The sequence below is a fragment of the Bos indicus x Bos taurus genome, chromosome 7, assembly GCF_003369695.1.
Source record: "Bos indicus x Bos taurus breed Angus x Brahman F1 hybrid chromosome 7, Bos_hybrid_MaternalHap_v2.0, whole genome shotgun sequence".
Taxonomy (NCBI): domain Eukaryota; kingdom Metazoa; phylum Chordata; class Mammalia; order Artiodactyla; family Bovidae; genus Bos; species Bos indicus x Bos taurus.
The window spans coordinates 98,645,090-98,666,274 of NC_040082.1; the positions used below are offsets into that span (position 1 = coordinate 98,645,090).

Here is a 21,185-nt window from a genome sequence, read left to right on the forward strand (position 1 = left end):
ATATATATATATTATATATTTATATATATATTTATATATATATATATATTTATATATATATTTATATATATATTTATATATATATATATGTATTTATATATATATATATAAAATGGGCTAGTTCGATTCGGCCCGGGATATGGCAACCCACTCCAGTACTCTTGCCTGGAAAATCCCATGGACGGAGGACCCTGGTAGGCTACAGTCCATGGGATCGCAAAGAGTCGGACACGACTGAGCGACTTCACTTTATGAAGAGGCCCACCTTCGCCCCACCGATTAGGCGAGCTGGATCTGGCTCTGGGGAGCGCGCGATCAGAAAGGCCGGATTTGGAATGGGTCAGGCAAATGGGCAGGGCGAGGGTGGGGCATCGTGTCGTGCGTGCAGTTGGGAAGGGCAGGCCCGATTGGTCTACTCCTGCGGCGGAGAGACAGAGGCTTGTTCGACATCCAGCCCATCAGCGCGGCGCTGCCGCCTCGCCCCGCCTCGCGCAGGCGTCTCAGTCTTGCGGAGAGTGCGCCACGCCCCCTTGCGCGCCCGGAAGGGACTTCCGGGAAGAGCTCGCCGTGACGTCAGGAGGGCAGGTAAGTGCGGGAGGGCAGAGGGGCGGGCAGGCCGAGTTTGGCAAGGGGTCTGTCCACTTCCTCACCAGGCCTGTGAGCCGCCCGAAGGGGGACAAAGTGCCGGGCCCGCGGAGCTCTGCGGACGTGGGCCTGGTGCTCAAAGCCGCTCGCGACCCAGCCTTAACCCCCGACCCCAAACCCCGGACCCCGGCCCATATCCGATACCTCTTCAGGTTTTCCTTAGGGACAGTAAGCCCCTACCTCGCTGCGTCGTCGTGAAGATTTTGTAAAATGACTTTTGTAAAATGGTTTGTCGTGAGAAATAATCAAAACGATCATCGTTTAACTTGACATCAGGCGCTGTTCTAGATCCTTATTTAACTCAACGAGTCTTGATAGCAGCCTTATCAGGTTGATACTTTTATAAACCCCATTTTACAAGTAAGAAAACTGAGGCCCAGAGAAAGAAGGAATTTGCTTATACTGCTAGAAAGCAGCAGAGTCGGGATCCAAGCCCCAGCATTAGCCCTGAGCCAATGGGATTTATCATTGTTCTTGACACCAAAAACCAGAGATTTCTATACATCCCCCCTATGGTCCAACCTGTGCCACTCACTGGGGTGATAAAACCACTGAAAGACCCCAATTCTTGTAAATGGAGTGCTTACTCTGTGCAGGCATTACCCAGCATGTTATTTCATTTACAGCAACCACAGAAAGTCTTCTTGCTGTCATCCACTCTTTACAGATGAGAAACTGTACGCTCAGGGAGGCTCAGACATTGGCCAAGGTTCCCCAGCTAGTGAGGAATGGAGCTGGAGTTCCAGCCCAGGGAACTGTGTGTCCCTAAAACTTGGGTCTTGAGAGTCCCTTAGACTGCAAGGAGATCAACCAGTCCATCCTAAAGGAAATCAGTCCTGAATATTCATTGGAAGGACTGATGCTGAAGCTGAAACCAGTACTTTGGCCACCTGATGCGAAGAACTGACTCACTGGAAAAGACCCTGATGCTGGGAAAGATTGAAGGCGGGAGTTGAAGGGGACAACAGTGCATGAGATGGTTGGATGGCATCACCAACTTGATGGGCATGAGTTTGACTCAGCTCTGGGAGTTGGTGATGGACAGGGAAGCCAGGCATGCGGCAGTCCAGAGGGTCGCAAAGAGTCGGACACGACTGAGTGACTGAACTGAACTGAAAGCTTGGGTGGGCACTTGCTGTTTTGTTAGTATTTTTAGTTTGGAGGTGACTTTAGGAGACTCTGGTCCAGGGGTATGCATTACAGATGGAGGATCTGAGGTGTAGAGGAGCTCAGGATGGGATGGTGGTGGAAGATTCTCTATCTGGGGCTTTTCACCCTGGCTCTGCCTTCTCGGCGGCTTCTGAGCTCGGGCAAGTTATTTAAGCTCCCACGTGCTCGTTTGTCAGCTGGAAATAGTAATAACATCAGTGGAGCGTGTGACACACAGTAACTATCAGCACACAGCTAAGTTGGCGGAATATTCGAGACTTTCTGACTCCAGCACCGGGAGCCAGCAAACTCCACTCACAGGCCAAAATCAGACCACCACCTGATTTCGTATAGCCCACCGGCACAAAGTGGTTTAGCTTCTTAAATGGTTGGGGGAAAAAACAAAAGAAGAATAATATTTTGTGACAGGTGACAGTCCTGCGAAATTGAAATTTCAGCGTCCATAAATAAAGTTTTGCTAGGATGCAGCTACACCCATACGTTAACATGCTATCGGCTACTTTCTGGCTGAGGTGGCTCAGTTGATGAGTCTTTGGGACAGAAATGATTGCCCTCAATGGAGGAAATTTGCCAGTCCCCATTCTGGACTACACTTTAGTCCCTCATAATGTCTATTCTCTCTCTCTTTTTTTAAATTTCTTTTAGTTTTTTTAACTTAAATACAGTTGATTATAATGTTGTGTTAATTTCGCCTGTACAACAATGTGATTCAGTTATACATTATATATATATACACATTCTTCTTTAAATATTCTTTCCTGTTGCGGTTTATCATAGAATACTGAATAGAGTTCCCTGTGCTATACAGTGGGACCTTGTTGTCCATCCAATCTATAATAGTTTGCTTCTGCTAACGCATTCCCATAGCATTTCTCTTTAGCATCAAGTTGAACTTCCTTCTGTTTGACTGAAAAGTCTCGCCTCTGAACAAGCAGGGGGAGGGAAGTCTCCCCATCCCACGTTAAAGGAGCCCGGCATTTAACACCTGTGTCATTGACACTGGTTCTTCAGTTCAGTTTAGTCACTCAGTCATGTCCGACTCTTTGCGACCCCACGAATTGCAGCACGCCAGGCCTCCCTGTCCATCACCATCTCCCGGAGTTCACTCAGACTCACGTCCATCGAGTCGGTGATGCCATCCATCCTCTGTCGTCCCCTTCTCCTCCTGCCCCCACTCCCTCCCAGCATCAGGGTCTTTTCCAAGGTTCTTATGGAACCTCAATCAATTATCAGAGGTTCACACAGTCAGCATTTATCAGGACCTGTCCTGGGTGCCAGAGACGTAGCACAGTGTGACCTGGCAGAGGAGACAGACTGTAAACGAGCAAACAGACACAGGGTGACACGATAGAAAGTCCAGGGAGGAAGTGACTTGAGATCATGTCGTCAGGTGAGGCCTCTCACTGAGGTGATGTCTGAGCTGAGATCCGTGACAAAGGACGGACTGCTGGTAGAAGAGCACCTGAGGCAGTGGGCCTGCACCCACTGAGCCTCCTAAGGCAGGAAGCCAGTGTGACTGGAACAGAGAGAGAGGGCTTGGGGAGGCAAGCAGGGGCCCCGCAGGCCATGGAAAGGGACTCAAGTTGATTCTCAAAGCCATGGGAATCCCTGGAGGGTTGGGTTTGTTTGTCTGTTTGTTTGTTTTTTATTGTGCTGGGTCTTTGTTGCTGCATGAGGTTTTCTCTGGTTACGGTGAGTGGGGGCTACTTTAGTTGCAGTACGCCAGCTTCTTATTGCGGTGGCTTCTCTTGTTGCAGAGTACAAGTTCTAGGGCACTCAGGCTTCAGTAGTTGCGGCCCGTGGGCTCAATAGTTGCCGCTCCTGGGCTCCAGAGAGCAGGCTCAATAGTTGTGGCACAGGGGCCTAATTGCTCTGTGGCCCATGGGATCTTCCCAGACCAGGGATCGAACCCAAGTCTCCTGTATTGGCAGGTGAATTCTTTACCCCTGAGCCACCAGGGAAGGGTTTTAAGCCCCCTGGAGGCTTTTAAGCAGGAGAGCTGTAGTTTAGATTTATATTTGAAGAGATCCTTCTGGCCCTTATGAGGAGAACAGACTGTGAGAGTCAAGGCCAGAGCCAGGAGCTTAGCGAGATGACGGTACTCCTCCAGGTGAGCGATGATGGGGGCCATGGTGGGGTGAGAAGTGTCAGCTGGGAAACAGATGTTGGATGGAGAGTGGACAGGACACTCCCTTTCCAAACAGCCAAACCACTCCTCGGATGCCTCCTACACCTAGGGGGAGGACTACCACACACAGCCCCCGCATCTTCACAGGGAATCTGGACTGCTGAGCTGTCCAGAAGGGCAGCACTGGGCAGTGCGTCCACAAAGCAGTGTCTCATTGTCTTTTCAGATTGGCCACGTGGAGGGCGAGGACCTGTAGGCAGCTACCAAGATGGTAAGTAGACGGGCTGTGCTCACTGGGTTTCTCTTGTGGTCTTTGATACGGGGAAGGGGCCCCCTAAGTAGCCTCCTCTCCCTGCTAAAAGTCTCCTTCCCCATCCCTACCCCTGACCCAAAGCTCTAAGGTATTTTTAAACTCTGCATCATGGTCTTCTCAGTGGAGTGGTTTTCAAACTTTGTGCATGCGTGCATGCTAAGTCGCTTCAATCATGTCTGACTCTGCGTGACCCTCTGGACTGTAGCCTGCCAGGTCTGTCCATGGGGATTCTCCAGGCAAGAATACTGGAGTAGGTTGTCATGCCCTCCTCCAGGGCATCTTCCCACCGCAGGGATCGAACCCACCACATCTCTTATGTCTCCTGCATTGGCAGGCAGGTTCTTTACCACCAGAGCCCACCTGGGAAGCCCAGACTTTTGTGCGTGCTAAAATCACCCCAGGAGCTTTTGCTTTTTTTTCCTTTTTTTAAAAAATGAGGTGAAATTCACATAACATAACATGAACATTTTAAAGCTGTGATTCAGCAGCATTTAGTATATTCACAATATTTTGCAACAACCACCTCTCTCTAGTTCCAAAACATTTCCATCACCCGCAGAAGGAAACATTATACCCAATGGCAGTCACTCTCATCCCATCCACCCACACTCCCAGTCCCTGGCACCCGAATTCGGCTTCCTGTCTCTGTGGATTTGTCTCTTCAGGACCTTCCATGTCAATGGAATTGTGTACTATGTGTTCTTTTGTATCCAGTTTCTTTCACTTAGCAGGATGTTTTCAAGGTTTATCTGTTAAAACATTGTAGCAGGTATTAGAGCTTTCTTCCTTTTTATGGCTCAGTAATATCCCATCACATGGTTGGACTACAGTTTGTTTATCCATTCATCCATTAATGGACACCTGGGTTGCTTCCACCATTTGGTTATTGCAAACAAACATGTATGCACAAGGATGTGTAGAAACATGTTTTCCAGGTTGCTTTTGAAAAGCCCTGTGTCCTGTGACTTCCCTGGTCAGGGAACAAGATCCTAAGTGCTGCCTCTTAAGACCCAGTACAGCAAATAAATAAATAAAAAATTTTTTTTTCAAATGGGCTTCCCTGATGACTCAGTGGTAAAAAATTCTCCTGCCAATGCAGGAGAGGCAAGTTCAATCCCTGGGTCGGGAAGATCCCCTGGAGAAGAAAATGACAACCCACTCTAGTATTTTCCCCTGGAGAATCCCATGAACAGAGGAGCCTGGTGGGCTACAGCCCGTGGGGCCGCAAAGAGTCGGACATGACTTAGCGACTAAACAACAACCACCACCACACCAAAAAACAAAGAGAAAGGAAAAGCCCCGTCTCCGGGCGCCAGAGCAGGTGCTATGTCAGGTATCCGTGGTTTAGAAACTCTTCGGGACTTCCCTGGTGGTCCCATGGCTAAGATATTCCGCTTCCAATGCAGGAGGCCCAGGTTCGATCCCTGGTCAGGGAACTAGATCCCCCCTGCTGCAAATAAGACCTGGCACAGCCAAATAAATATTAAAAAATATATAAATGTATGGTTATAACGTGCAGCCAGGTTTGAGACCCACTGCTTTGGTAGATCATTCAGTCAATTCAGCAGGTGGCTGCTAGCAGTTAAAAGAGAGACTGTCACAGCTGGATGAACATTCTTTCCTGAAACCCGTGCTTCGACTGTATTACGTGTGTTTGTGGTGTTAAATATGTCTTATTTTAAGTCACAGTCCCAAAATAACCGTGAAAGCCATTGTTCTAGGAGAGAGTGACCCTCGTGGAATTTTCCACAGCAATGGCGGTGGAGCATGTTTTGTTTTGTTTTGTTCTTTTGGCGGAGCCGTGGAGCTTACGGGATCTTAGTTCCCTGACCAGGGATTGAACCTGGGCCGCGGCAGTGAAAGCGCCAAGTCCTAAACACTGGACTGCCAGGGAAGTCCTGACAGTGGGGTTTTTTCTCGCTAAGTCTCCAGTTCTCAGCCACACATCTTCCAGGAAGTCCCTGTCTCCCAGCTACACAGGTAGGTCTCCTGCAGGACCCACCCTAAGTCATGTCTCTCTTCTGCTTTCCAGGGTGAAAGGAAAGGCGTAAACAAGTACTACCCTCCGGATTTCAACCCTGAGAAGGTAAGGGGCAACTTTCCTTCTCCGTGTCCATGATAGAAAGCAACCCCTGGGCAGGAGCCCACACACATCGTCCCCTCCTGGAGTCAGACATCGTGGCCTCCTGGAGTCAGAACCATGGCTGCAGAAGCCCAGGCAGCCTGAGAAGTCTCCCTGCCTTAGGCTCATCACCTGGGTCTCAGGGCAGCCTTCCCTCCTGGGTGGTCAGTATGGTCCTCAGCGGACCCAGCATTGGGTGTGGCATGTTTCCAGAGGAGCCAGGATGAGATCCCTTCGCCCTTCCGGCTCCAGCTCCTCAGGCCTCCTCGTTGTTCCCTCTGCCGGGAACCTCTGCCTTATTTTGACCCACAAGGCTGCTTTCCTTCCTTTAGGTCTCTCTTCACAGAGGGCCTCCCTGACCACCGCCTCGTGTTCTGTCTCATGACTGAGTGCTTTATTTCTCTCATAGCTCTCACAACTCCCTGACACATAGTTTATTTCTCTGCATGTTGTCCATCTCTCCACCTGGAATGTCTGCTGCTCAAGGCCAGGGACACGCATCTGTCTCGTTCAGGCTGTGTCCCCATGCTGGGTGCTTAGTATGGGCCTTTGAATGAATCAGAGCATCCCGGCTGCTGGTCCCTGCTGACTCGGCTTTTCTATGCCACAGTCTCCCTGTACGTAGGTCCAAAGGGGAAGCAAAATGACCTGGGCTCCTAGAAGCATGGAGGGATTAAAATGAGACGAGGCACATAAAGTGCCTGGCAGCCGTTTGCCGATCTTGTCGCCTATCCCAGTCCTCCCCACGACACCCGAGGTGTGTTATGATCCTTGTTGCCAGTTGATTTGGAAAACCAGGCTCAGAAAGGCAAAAAGATGAGGTCACTGCCCAGGGTTGCACAGCTTATTTAGCTCTGCCTGCTTCACCAAAGCCTCTGTGCCTCCTGTTTGCTGTTAACGCTCCCAGCAGAGCATAAGAATGAGGCCTCTCTCAGCCTGTGGGAGAGGGCCTGAGCTCCCCCTACTCAGCAGTGCTAATCCGCTCCCTCTTCCTTACCACACAGCATGGCTCGCTCAACAGATACCACAACAGCCACCCCCTTCGGGAGCGGGCTCGGAAGCTGTCCCAGGGCATCCTCATCATCAGGTAAGGCCCTGATTGTCACCACGCCCTTTGCAGCGTAACTGCAGCCAGAGTCTCAGGCATGGAGACCCAGGGAGAACCCATGCGGACAAGGACAAATGAGCTGTTCTCTGTTTGTGTAGGTTTGAGATGCCCTATAACATCTGGTGTGACGGCTGCAAGAACCACATCGGCATGGGTGAGCTGCCTGCTCCCCACCCCGCCCCCAACTATTCAGCCCCACCGCCAGCGAGCCCCGTAACTTGCTAAGCGCTGTGAGAGAGCATCTCACTGATGCCCCAGTCAAGAGTCAAGGAGAAGATAGACCCCCCACTCTTCACTACCCCCAATAATTGGTGGGCTGTGGCCACTTGATGGCAGAGCAGTTAGGAGGCTCTGGGTTCAGATCCCGTTCCTGCCACTCCCTAAGCTGGGTAACCCTTAGCAGGCAACAGAGCTTCCATGCACCTTGGTTTACCCATCTCTGAATTCACATGATATGAGTGCCCGCCTGCATGGCATACAAAGTGCTTAGTGCAGAGAAAGAAAGAAAGAAGCGTGGGCTTTTATTATTTTTCTAGAGAATATCCAGGTTTGGGGGGGGGGTTCTTTTTCACTAATTAGATGATATGTTCTGGGCTCTGATCTTGCTTACTAAGTGAAAAATGCTTAAACTACAAAAACAGAACTTGGGGTGGTGGATAGTGTGGCCCTGGAAGGCTGGGGGCTGCTCTGGTTCATGGCCTCGAGGGTCAAGCTGAGCCCTGCTCTTGGTGCCCTGAGAGCCTCTTGGCCTTTGGAGCAGGTGTCCCTGGCTGGGTCTGATCAGGGGGATGCGTTAGAGGGGTCAGTCAGCCTCAGCAGTGGGGTGACCTGGCCCCTCCTTCTTGCTCTCGTCCCTCCCTCTGAAAGCCACCAGCTCCTGTTTATAGAGCAGGCTCTCCCCTGGGCTGGGTGCTATGGGATGGGCTGGGGATGTCTGCACTGCAGAGAAGGAAACACAAGCCAGGAAGGCCGAGTCACCCACCGCAGGCTTCAGACCCCTGTCTCTGCATCCATCTGCGCCTGTGGGCACAGTCGGGTTCGAAGCTAACGGCAACAGTAAGGGCAGGGGCAGCGGCAGGTCAAGCCTACAAGCCCTCACGTGCGCCACATGTTGTCCACTAAGCACTTTATTCATTTATTTATTTTTGGCCACACTGTGTGGCTTGAGGGGTCTTAGTTCCCCCACCAGGTATTTGAATCCACACCCCCTGCAGTGGAATCGAGGAGTCCCAGCCACTGGACTGCCAGGGAAGTCCCCAAAACCAGCCCTTTTGGGATGATCACTGGCACCCAGCCCTGTGTTAAGTGCTCCATGTGTGTTAACTAGCTTCTGCAGCTTGCACAGCAGCCCTGTGTGGTGGCCGTCAAAGTCATCTCTGTCCAATCCGGGCAGCTGGACTAAGGTCTTGCAGCTGGTAGGGAAGAGCCAGGATTTGAACCCACCCAGGCCCTCTGGCCGCAGCCCACCACCCTCTGTGGCTTGAGCACCCATCCCGAAGCCCCAACGGCTCTTTTCCGCTTGAATCTCTGGAGGTGTCTCCCCTGCAGGCCCGTGGAATGCCACCACTCCTGTCTGCCCCCTACCACCCCAGGAAACGACGCTGAGGGTGCGCCCTAGCCTCATTCTTTCCCTCTCCTCCCAGGTGTTCGTTACAATGCAGAGAAGAAGAAGGTTGGCAATTACTACACAACCCCGATCTACAGGTAGAGGCAATCTGGTGGGCAGAGGGGTGAGGGGCTACACAGAACTCGGAGTGGGAGGGAGGCTTGTACCGTCTGCCTGAGGGTCACCCCCTGCTGGTCTCTCCTGGAAACCAGCATGGTCTGTCGGTCCGGGTGCATCCTGCCTAGACCCCTCCATGGCTCCCTCCTTCCTCGGACTAAAAATCTCAGGTCTCCCCATGGCCCACAGAGACCCCTCCCTGCCTTCACTTCTTCCCACCCTCCCCGTCACTCACTCTCCTCCAACCACACAGCCTCCTCGCTGCCCCTCATAAAAACTCTCTCTGGTGCCCTCTGCCTGGAACGTCTTCCCCAGACATCTGCAAGGCTCCCTTTTCCTCCTCGGATTTCTGCTCCAAAGTCGCCTTTCAGAGAGGCCTTTTCTAAAGCAGTGCTCTCCTCCCAGCGCTGTGGTTGTTTGAGCATTCCCTGCCCACTCAGCTGCCACTAGAACATCAGCCCCGCTGAGAGCAAGTTGGCTTCCTTCACCACTGTGTCCCCAGCAGCTGGCACCAAGCCTGCCCCAGAGCAGCCTGGCTTTGGAGGGTTTGTTGAATGAATGAGTGAACAGATGAACAAACGAATGAATGCAGGGATGAATACATAAACTCCAGACAGATGGTCAGTACCAGGGTGATGGGCCCCTGCGTGTCACCCATGGCTGTGCCTCAGACACGGAGAGCAGCATGCAGCAGGTTCTCTGCAAATGCTAGTTGATGACGTAACGCACACAGATGGAGGGAAGCAGGCAGGGGTCGCAGGGTGTCCCAGGGCGGCCACAGTGTCCAGATTCCCGCCTGCCACCCTCCACCCACCCAGGTTCAGGATGAAATGCCACCTCTGTGTCAACTACATCGAGATGCAGACGGACCCCGCCAACTGTGACTACGTGATTGTGAGCGGCGCCCAGCGAAAGGAGGAGCGCTGGGACATGGAGGACAACGAACAGGTGCTGACCACAGGTGAGCGCTGTGGGTGGGTTTGAACCCCAACCCTGATCCTGAGCTGGGGCCCCGAAAGTCCAACCCCATTCTCACCCTTGCAGAGCATGAGAAGAAGCAGAAGCTGGAGATGGACGCCATGTTCCGCCTGGAGCATGGCGAGGCTGACCGGAGCACGCTCAAGAAGGCCCTCCCCACCCTGAGCCACATCCAGGAGGCCCAGAGCGCCTGGAAGGACGACTTCGCCCTCAACAGCATGCTTCGGAAAAGGTTCCGGGTGAGTGGGGCTCCCAGCCCAGGGTCGGGTCCACAGGCGGTGAGGCATCAGCAACAGTGGAGCAAAGAAAATGAAAGTTAGTCACTCAGTCGTGTCTTACTCTTTGTGACCCCACGGACTGTAGCCCACCAGGCTCCTCTGTCCATGGAATTCTCCAGGCAAGAATACTAGAGTGGGTAGCCAATTGCCTTCTCCAGGGGATCTGCCTGACCCAGGGATTGAACCTGGGTCTCCTGAACTGCAAGCAGATTCTTTACCGTCTGAGCCACCAAGGGGGTCCTAACAGTGGGGCAGGGAGAACGCAAAGTGGGCCGAGACCCAGGTCCAGCCTGCGCCCCATCACTTCCTGACTATAGGCGGTCCTTTTACCCTCAGTTTCCCCATCCGCCACGCGGGGACCACCTCCCTACATCGCAGCGCCTGGGGGAGGCAGCTGGCCCAGCAGCTTTTTTTTTTAATAATCTTTCTTTCTTTTTGTCTGTGCTGGGTCTTCATTGCTGTGCCGGCTTTTCTCTGGTTGCAGTGTGCAAGCTTCTCATTGCTGTGGCTTCTCCTGTTGCAGAGCACAGGCTCCAGGCACTCGGGCTTCAGTAGTTGCAGCACACAGGCTCAGTAGTGGTGGCACACTGGCTTAGTTGCTCTGTGGCTTGTGGGATCTCTTCCCAGACCAGGGATCAAACCCACGTCCCCTGCATTGGCAGGCTCTTAACCACTGGAGCATCACAGAAGCCCAAGGGTTTTCTTACTAATTATTTGTTACTAAAAGTGTGTCCCTCTGGCCAGGCCTATAGCCTGAGTTGTGTGTCCCCTGCCTTCTGGGCATCCCTGAGTGGCGTCTGAGGGCCCCCAAACATAAAATGCCAGGGAAACCCCATCAGTCCCTAACTTGCCCTGCCTGCATCCTCCCTTTCTCGGTAATAGAAGCATCTTTGTTCTTCCAGGCACTCAGCCTTGCTCCTCTTGTTATAACCACCATTATTTCCCCACCTCTGCATCCGTCAGCAAATTCTGGCAGGCTCTGACAACATCCGCAGCCTCCATCGTCTCCTGCCTGGACTAGCACAATCTCTCCACGCTGGTCCCCAGTGGCTCCTAGCTTCGTGTCCCAGAGCCTGTTCCCCTCACAGCCATCAGAGGGCACCCGTGAGCACCTGAGCCGGATCACATCCCTACTATGCTCAGAGCCCTCCATGGTTCCCACTTCCTTTATGCAGAAACCAAAGTCCTCCCCATGGCCCACCAGGCCCAAACAATCTGCCCTTTACCCTTCTACCCCCATCTCCACCTTCCCCTTGCTCATTCTGCTCCAGCCACACTGGCCACCTCACTGGCAAGTGCAGTTCTGCCTCAGGGCCTTTGCACAGGCTGTTCCCTCCCCTTTGGAACACTTTTCCACCTAATATCCACATGACTCCCTCACTTAGACATCTTTTCTTGAACATGATCTTCTCAGGGAGACTGCCCCTGCCCCTCCGCTCCACCGCGTGCCATATGTAAAGTTGAATCCCCTGCCAACCCTCACCCCCTTCCCAGCATTCTTTTTCTCCTCATCATTTTGTCTCACTCACCCACTAGTACGTCAGCTTCACCAGGGCAAGGGTTTTTTTCTGCTCATGGCTGTGTCCCTAGTGTCTAGAACAAGGCCTGACACCAGAAAGATATTCTGCAAATATTTGTGGAAAGAATGAATGACTGGGAACTTCCTTGGCAGTCTAGTTGTTAGGACTCCATACTTCCACTGCAGGAGGCGAGGGTTTGACCCCTGGTCAGAGAGCTAAAATCCTGCCTACTTTGAGTCGCAGCCAAAAAAAAAAAAAAAGAGTGAAGGACCCAATGGCATGCACAGTAATAACAGTCATGTCTCCTGCTTGTTGAACAAGTTCTGTGTCCCAAGCACTGCATGAGGCCCTTTCCTCACATAAACTTAAAGAGGAGGAAATGGGAGGAGAGCTAGAGGGGATGCCCATGCCAGCTCCCAGCTCAGAGGGCATGGAAGAGGCATGACTCTGGCACCCACCATCCCTCCCCATGGCTGCTCTATAGAGCTCAGTGGTAAAGAATCTGCCTGCCAGTGCAGGATACACAGGAAACCAGAGTTCGATCCCTGGGCTGAGAAGCTCCCCGGAGGAGGAAATGTCAACTCACTCCAGGATCCTTGCCTGCCTGGTGGGCTACAGTCAATAGGGTCGCAAAGACTCGGACACAACTGAGTGGCTGAGCGCTGTCCCTCTCCACCCACTTCCACCCCGACACAGGAAAAGAAAAAAGCCATGCAGGAGGAGGAGGAGAGGGACCAGGCACTGCAGGCCAAGGCCAGCCTGGCCATCCCACTGGTGCCGGAGACAGAGGATGACCGCAGACTGGCCGCCCTGCTGAAGTTCCACACTCTAGACTGTGCGTGGGGGCCAGTGAGCGTGGGGAGTCGGGTGGGGGGAGACGGGGGGTAGGCGCTCAGGCAGAGGGCGGCTCTGGACCTCCTTCTCCCCCCCAGCATACGAGGACAAGCAGAAGCTCAAGCGGACAGAGATCATCAGCCGCTCCTGGTTCCCCTCCACTCCGGGAGCCAGCGCCAGCAGCAGCAGCAGCAGCAAAACCAACAGTGTCCTGAAGAAACTGGCCCAGAACCGCAGAGCCACTCCCACCAGCTCCCCTGTCACCATGGGGCACCTGGGCATCGTGCGACGGCGGTCCCGGGAGGTCCCAGAGAGCCCCCAGCACGTGGCCGAAACCTTCAAGTCTGGGGAGCCACAGTTGCCAGAGGGGACCAACCAGAACAGGCCCGTGTCCCCCCAGGACTGCTCTCTGGAGACAGCCGAGACCCCCAAGAACAGCAGCCCACTGGGGCAGGAGGAGAGCTGTCAGGACAGGCCCCAGCCCCCGCCAGACACCTCCCCTGAGGCACCCAACCCCCAGGACACACCACAGCCCTGCAGCCTCGGCTCCTCCCTCGTGGCTGACTACTCCGGTTCCGAGAGTGAGTGATTCCATGGTCCAGATTCACTCACTCCAGAGGCCAAGACTCACCCAGGAGGCCCCTCCCAGGCTGCAGCCCCGCTGGCCCACCAGCTCTTGGAGAGCTCAGTCCCCACCCTTGTGCACACCTCACTTTCTCGCGGTGATGGAGTTGTTATTTATTTGTTCCTGGAGAGGGTGTCTGTGCCTTGTGCGACCCAAGACCTCCCAACATTAAAGCCCTGCTTCTTTGCCCCTGCCTCAGATTACTAAATGGGCCCAGGAGCTCTACCCCCACCCACCCAATGAAGGTTGCCCAGCATCTCATCACCCAGTGCAGATCCCCTGCTCACAGCCTTGGTCCCCACCCAGCTTGATGAGGGTTTAAATGTAGTAGCCCAGACTGGCCTGAAATCAGGGCTGACTTCATGGAGGTGGTGGAACAACAGGCTGAGTTTGTGAGGGATGGAAAGGGGACTGGACAACAGGGCAGGCACATAGGGTGCTCAGCATCCTGGCCCAAAGCAGCAAAGGATGGAGCGCACAGGTGAGGGCTGTTCATTAATCCCCTGCCCATGGGGACACCTTGGAAGGGTATACTTCTTTTGAAGGAAACTAGTAAAATGAGTAGAAAACAGCCTCCAAACAGCAGAGCACCCACAAGGAGGCTCATGGCCCACCGCCTTCCCCTAAACTCTGGAGAAGGATCATTGCTCAAACATTGACGGAGCCCTTGCAGTGCACCAGGCACCATCCAAGCCGTTGGAGATACCAGCGTGCACAAATCAGACACCTCTCAGAGCTGAGGTTCCGACTTAATCTCTCGGAACTTGTAACGTGCCGGTCCGGAGAGGTGGTAGCCCCCAGCCCACTGGACTTTCCTCCCCGCGGGGATGGGACGGTCTCAGGGCAGCAGTAAGGATCGTTCAATCTTGGGACCCCCAACTGGGGCCTTGCTCTACATAAGACCACAGGCAGTACGCGCTCCTGAGGGTGCCCACCAGGAACTTGGGGGTCGTGCTATATGGCTTGAGGTCGTTGCTCCCAAAATAGTGGCAGGGGGCACTAACAGTGGAGGGGGCTGCTAACTGGGCTCGGCTGGGAAGGTGGGGCAGGATCCGACTTAAGGACGGCGACTTCCGAGAACTTGCGGGGTTACTGTGCGCATGCGCCTCCTTCCGGGGAGGCCCCGCCCCCTCCGCGTATTCCGGCTCCGCCCCCGGTGCGAGCGGGCCCCGGGAGCCCAGAGAAAAGCGGTGAGCGCGACTGTTGACAGCATGACTTTGGAGGCGATCCGCTACTCGCGGGGCTCACTGCAGATCCTCGACCAGCTGCTGCTGCCCCAGCAGAGCCGCTATGAAGCGGTGGGCTCGGTGCGCCAGGCCTGGGAAGCCATCCGTGCTATGAAGGTGGAGCCGCGTGGTGGAGCTCAGGTTAGGGTGGGAGTGGTTGCCCTGACTGCTGTCCCTGACGCCCCCAACTCCCCCTCCAGGTGCGTGGCGCCCCAGCCATTGCCCTCGTGGGCTGTCTTAGCCTCGCCGTGGAGCTGCAGGCGGGCGCCGGGGGACCTGGCCTTGCCGCACTCGTGGCCTTCGTCCAGGACGCGCTGAGCTTCCTTGTTACCGCCCGGCCCACCGCCGTCAACATGGCCCGCGCCGCACGGGACCTGGCAGACCTCGCGGCCCAGGAGGCGGAGCGGGAGGGCGCAACGGAGGAGGCGGTCCGAGAGAGGTAGAGGAGCCACGTGCCCGGCACTGTTCAAACCCGAGGCTGTTCATTCGTTCACTGCTGGTGGTGGTGGTGGTGGTGCACAGCTGCCAGTTTTACAGATGGGGAAACTGAGGCAGGGTGCGCTTAATCCAGGGCGACACAGGCAGGCCTGGGACTCAACACCGAGCCGCCTGGCCCCCAGGTCCTTGAACTTAATCCCCTGACTGTCTTCCCTGAACGTCCCCAGCCCTATCTGCCCTTAGAGGTCCTTTTAAGTGCCACCTGGTTTACCTGGTTTTTGCTTTTGAGAAATTTTGTTTCCAGCCCTGGTCCTCGCCCTGCTCTCTTCCAACTCTTTCCCTCCACATCTGCTACACAGATATTCTCCGTTAACCCCACCAGACTTGCTCCTGCCTCAGGGCCTTTGCACACTCAGTGTTTGCAAGCCAGATATCCGCCTAGCTAATCTCCTCCCCCTCAGGTCTCAGGTTTCTGCCTTCCCCATCCCCCATATAATACAATTCATCCCCTACCCTCTGTCTCCTGACTGCTGCCTTTTCCCTCCCTTTATTGTCTGCTAATCATTTGCCTACCCAACCCCAGTGTCAACTCCCTATTAGAGGAGATTATTGTCTTATTCACTGCTCTGTCTCCCAGTGCCTGACACACAGGAGATGCCTGGTACAATGTTTTGCGAGAGCGAGTGGAGTTACAGATAGGTGGTTGTAGAAGGGACCAGACCCACGCTGAGAGAGGCTTTCAGCAAGAGAATGCTAGTAGGGCAGTGTTGGGCCGTGAGGAGGGGCTGGGGTGGGCCCTGAAGCCTGGCGGCTGGTGCTCAGAGCCCTTTGTCGGCCTTAGAGTGATCTGCTGGGCCGAGGACATGCTGGACAAAGACCTCCGGGACAATCGGAGCATTGGGGACCTGGGAGCCCACCATCTCCTAAAGCGGGCAGCACCCCAGGGTGGCAAGGTGACCGTGCTGACCCACTGCAACACTGGTGCGCTGGCCACCGCTGGCTATGGCACAGCCCTAGGTGAGTGGGCATCCACAGGAATGGGGGAGGTCCCTTTTTGGATGAAAGAGAAAGAAACCCAAACCACTTAATGCATCCCCCAGAAAGGTGACTTTATTAGTTGTTGCACAGAAACACACTCAAGGGGTTGGCTTCAGGTATGGCTGGATCTGGGGACTCAGTAGCATCAGGATCTTTCTATGCCCATCCCTAAGGTCTGCCCTCCTCCAGAGTGGCATCATCCTATCACTCGACTGGTTGGCCAGGATTCAGATCTTGAGGAAAAGAGCCAAGGATCTCTTATTTCGACAGTGTCAAAAAAGTCATGTATCTTGGGGGCCATGATGGAGTCACCTACCTACCCATCTAGGATCAATCACTTAATAGGCCTCATCTGAGCCATGTGCCTAGAAAGTGGGTGGAATCTGGGCTCTAAGAGGACTGAAAGGAAGGGCATAGCCCCCTAAAGAAAAATTAGAGTAGCTGTGACCAGGACTTGGGGGCTGGGTCCTGGCACTCAAGGCAACAGAGTCCACCTGATTCTTAATTCTCCTGGATGTTTCTCTGCCTGCCTCAGTCCCACCTTTGTGCCTGGATACTGAGGCAATGAATTCATTCATTTACTCGTGCTTAGGGATTTCCCTGGTGGTTCAGTGGCTAAGACTCGACGCTTCCGATGCAGGGGGCCCAGGTTCCATCCTTGTTCAGGGAGCTAGATCCCACATGCCACAACTAAGAGTTCAGATGCTACAACTAAAGATTCTACATGCCTCAACTAAGACCTGACGCAACCAAGTAAATATTTTAAAAAATAATACTTATACTTAATAAATGCTTATCTACTGTGTTCCTCATTATTCATCCATGCATCCATTCCTTCAATCACTCAACATTTATTGAGCACCTACTGTGTGTGCCATCATTCACACGTGTGTGCATTCCTTCATTCATTCGACAAACATTTATTAAGCACCTACTATTTGCCAAGCACCATTCTAGCAGTTAGGGACCCAGCAGTGGAGAAAATAGAAGGAATAGACAAAGGCAAGTCAACAGATACCTATGATTCATTTCAAGGTGGTACATACTAAAGAGAAAGAGCAGGGGATGGCAGTGTGGGGGTTGCTATGTAAGATGGAGTAATCCTGGAAGGCCTCACAGAGAAGGCTTTCTCTAAGCACATGTGTACCAGGCAGAAGGGAACAGCCACTGCAAGGGCCTGGGGGCAGACTGCATGGTTTGGAGTTCCATGCTGCTAGCCAAAGGGTCACCGTGCCCATCTATCCCTTGCTGTCTTATCCTCGCCTCTTCTGGTGGGCTGGGCCCCACAGGTGTGATCCGCTCACTGCATAACCTGGGCCGTCTCGAGCACGCCTTCTGCACAGAGACCCGGCCCTACAACCAGGGAGCCCGGCTGACAGCCTTTGAGCTGGTCTACGAGCAGATCCCCGCCACCCTCATCGCCGACAGCATGGCAGCAGCCGCCATGGCCCACCAAGGCGTGTCAGGTCAGCAGGCAGGGGCACCAGTGGGCAGGGCTCCAGCATCCAGGGCCGGGTGGATCCTGACTCCCAGCGTCTCATTCCCCAGCTGTTGTCGTGGGAGCGGACCGCGTGGTTGCCAATGGCGACACAGCCAACAAGGTGGGCACCTACCAGCTAGCCATCGCAGCCAAGCACCATGGCATCCCCTTCTATGTGGCTGCCCCTAGCTCCTCGTGTGACCTCCGCCTGGAGACAGGCCGGGAGATCGTCATTGAGGAGCGTCCCGACCAGGAGCTGACCGACGTCAATGGGGTCAGGATAGCGGCACCAGGTAAGCCTTCCACTCAGAGAGGGCTGCACCACAGTGCCTGGGAACCTCTGTGTAGGCACCCTGACTGTCACGCGGCAGGTGGCATCTGGGTTATCATCAGCCTTCTAAGACAGGCAGTTCCTTCAAGCCATGTTATTAGAGCAGACATGTCTTGGAGGTCAGATGCACTGGTGTGCGTGTGTGCTCAGTAGTATCTGACTCTTTGCAACCCCGTGGACTGTAGCCTGCCAGGCTCCTCTGTGGGATTCTCCAGGCAAGAAGACCGGAGTGGGTAGCCATTCCCTTCTCCAGGGGATCTTTACCACTGTGCCACCTGGGAAGCCCCCTTCCATGGTCAGAAGGTAGAGTAATAAGTCAGGAGACTTTGAGCAAATTGTCTTCTTATCCACCTCTGTTTTCTCACTTGGATAAGAAGAATACCACCTGGTCAAGTGCTTTTGAAGAGACAGATATTTCTCAGCCTCCCCACACTTCCTGACTGTAGCCAGGTGCCTAAAATTCATCCATAAGGGCCCTATGAGGTATTGTTATGACCTACCTCATACACCCAGGATGTTCAACAAGTTAACCCAGGTGACATTGAGAACAGTGCCTGGCCCTTAGTTAGTGCTCATTAAATAGAAACAGGTTACGATTGAAAACTTTTATTAAAAAAAGGACCAGTTAGGGATAGTTAGGGAGTTTGGGATTGACATGTACACAGTGGTATATTTATTTATTTTTATATCTATATCCATTCCCAATGGCTTGGAGGTAAAGAACCCACCTGCAATGCAGGAGACGTGAGTTCCATTCCCTAGGTCGGGAAGATCCCCTGGAGGAGATGGCAACCCACTTCTGTCTTCTTGCCTAGAAAATTCCACGGACAGAGGAGCCGGGTGGACTACAGTCCATGGGGCCGCAAAGAGTCAGACATCATAGAACACATGATGGATGGGTGTCAAGTTATTCAATTTAACTCACGTTTCAGTTCAAAGATTTATGTACACTGCTATATTTAAAATGGATAACCAACAAGGACCTATCGTATAGCACAGGGAACGCTGCTCAATATTATGTAAAAACCTAAACGGAAAAAGAATTAAAAAAAGACCAGTTAAAACTCCTAAGCACTGAAAATACAATGAGGCCAGCGTCCCTTACTCCAAATATGGAATGAGTGTAAAACAATACAGCTAAGCGGAGGGAAGTCCTAATATTCTATTGTTTTCTGCTGCGATTCCTTATAGCTTTCTAAAAATAGGACACATTAGCAAACTATTATATATACAATGGGTTAACAACAACTATATTCAACACCCTGTGATAAACCATAATGGAAAAGACTATGAAAAGTAAATAAAAATAGATACATTAATTCTGAAAAAATTTTTCTCAGTGCTTTTTGATGTCCCTGCCTTCCTAGGGGCTTAATTATTTAGCACTGGTCAAAATCCACAAGACCATGGAAAGCGGAACTGACAACCCAGCCTGCTTTTCCCTCCAGGAAAGCTGGGTAACACAGACTAGGTGCAATCCAGCGACCCCAGTCTCTGCTGTCACAGGAATGCAGGCCCCAGGGTAATCGGTCTGATTTTTCCAAGAGAAGCCTTAACATTTGTTATAGGGATAAAATCTCCCACATTTTGAAAACTGAAAGTGTTAGTTGCTCAGTCATATCCAACTCTTCGACGTCATGAACTGTAGCCCACCAGGCTCCTCTGGCCATGATTTTCCAGGCAAGAATACTGGAGTGGGTAGCCAGTCCCTTCTCCAGGGGATTTTTTGAAATCTGACTGCTAATTCAGTGGTCTTAAAAAAATAACTGAGCCAGAGAAACCAGTTTGCAGCCTCTTGTGTAAGAGGTTGTTATTCATTCACCAGATAAATTTTTAAGTACCTGATCAATGCCAGCTGCCATGCTAGGGGCCAGGGATACAGGAGTGAAAAAAGTTAAAAGTGGGACTTCCCTGGCAGTCCAGTGGCTAAGACACGATGCTTCCGTAGCAGAGGGCTTGGGTTTGATCCCCGGTCTGGGAACTGAGATCCCTCATGCCTCTTGGCACAACGGAGGAAAAAAAAAGACAAGTCCCTACTCTCGTGGGGCTGACAGTCCAGTGGGGGGACAAACGACAGACGAGACAAAGAGTAAAATTCCAATGTGTTTTCAGAAGGGGATAAATGAACGAGGCACAGAAGGATACAGGAAGTGTCTCTTCAGGGAGTGGGTTACAGGATGATTAGCAAAGTTCTCACTGAGAAGGTGACATTTGAGCAAAGACCTGAAAGGAAATGAAACATTAAATCATATGCATATCTGAGGGAAAGCATCCAGGCAGAGGGCACAGTCCATGCAAAGGCCCCGGGGTAAACTCTTGGAGGTTCCTAAAGAGATTTTTTGGAGAAGGCAATGGCACCCCACTCCAGTACTCTTGCCTGGAAAATCCCATGGATGGAGGAGCCTGGTAGGCTGCAGTCCATGGGGTCGCTAAGAGTCAGGCACGACTGAGCAACTTCACTTTCACTTTTTACTTTCATGCATTGGAGAAGGAAATGGCAACCCACTCCAGTATTCTTGCCTGGAGAATCCCAGGGACAGAGGAGCCTGGTGGGCTGCCGTCTGTGGGGTCGCACAGAGTCGGACATGTCTGAAGAGATTCTTGGAGCAGGCACAAGTTGGGTAGACGTGTATAAGTCTTTGAAGCCTTCTTAGCAACAATCCGGGAATGTCAGGGTGTCTAAACTTGTTACTGGGTGTCAAAACCCATGCATTTGTGTATTTTGGGGGTCAGGATCCCCAGATTCTCAAGGATTCCGCAACCCCAAGAACCACCATGAGGGAGACATGTGACAATAGCTTAAGTACATCCACTGACCAAATACCTGCCTTCTTGCTTCTCCTCCCTGCAGGAATTGGGGTTTGGAATCCTGCCTTTGATGTCACCCCCCACGACCTCATCACTGGCGGCATCATCACAGAGCTGGGTGTCTTTGCCCCCGAGGAGCTCCAGGCAGCCCTTAGTGCCACCATCTCCTGAGTGGAACACCCTAGATGGACCCCAGAAGTAACCAACCTAGCTCTCCATAGCTTCCATATGCCCTCCATATCCCCATTATTTTTATAATAAACTTATTGAATGTTCTGCACAACCGCTGACCTTCTTCCCATAACCACAGTACTTCCCAGAGCAGGGCATCAGGTAGAATACGGGAAGAGCCTGTGTGTGGCTTGAGAGGCCAGCATCTGGAGCCCAGCTGCCTGAGTTCATACCCCAGCTCCACCTCTT

General features: G+C 52.8%; 2 protein-coding genes across 2 annotated transcripts; both read left to right on the top strand.

Moving 5' to 3' along the window:
• The first annotated feature begins 508 nt into the window (after positions 1-508).
• Positions 509-13,632, top strand: CCDC130 (coiled-coil domain containing 130). Its single transcript, XM_027547957.1, has 10 exons — positions 509-585; positions 4,170-4,214; positions 6,289-6,342; positions 7,383-7,465; positions 7,585-7,640; positions 9,130-9,190; positions 10,028-10,170; positions 10,254-10,426; positions 12,682-12,820; positions 12,918-13,632. Exons 2-10 carry the CDS (start codon positions 4,212-4,214, stop codon positions 13,406-13,408), a joined length of 1,203 nt encoding a protein of 400 aa, XP_027403758.1. The 5' UTR covers positions 509-585; positions 4,170-4,211; the 3' UTR covers positions 13,409-13,632.
• Positions 13,633-14,575: 943 nt separating this feature from the next.
• MRI1 (methylthioribose-1-phosphate isomerase 1) lies at positions 14,576-21,045 on the top strand. Its single transcript, XM_027547959.1, has 6 exons — positions 14,576-14,787; positions 14,871-15,109; positions 15,950-16,125; positions 17,436-17,612; positions 17,695-17,919; positions 20,809-21,045. The coding sequence occupies exons 1-6, from the start codon at positions 14,656-14,658 to the stop codon at positions 20,934-20,936; spliced, it is 1,077 nt and encodes a 358-aa protein (XP_027403760.1). The 5' UTR covers positions 14,576-14,655; the 3' UTR covers positions 20,937-21,045.
• Positions 21,046-21,185: the final 140 nt, after the last annotated feature.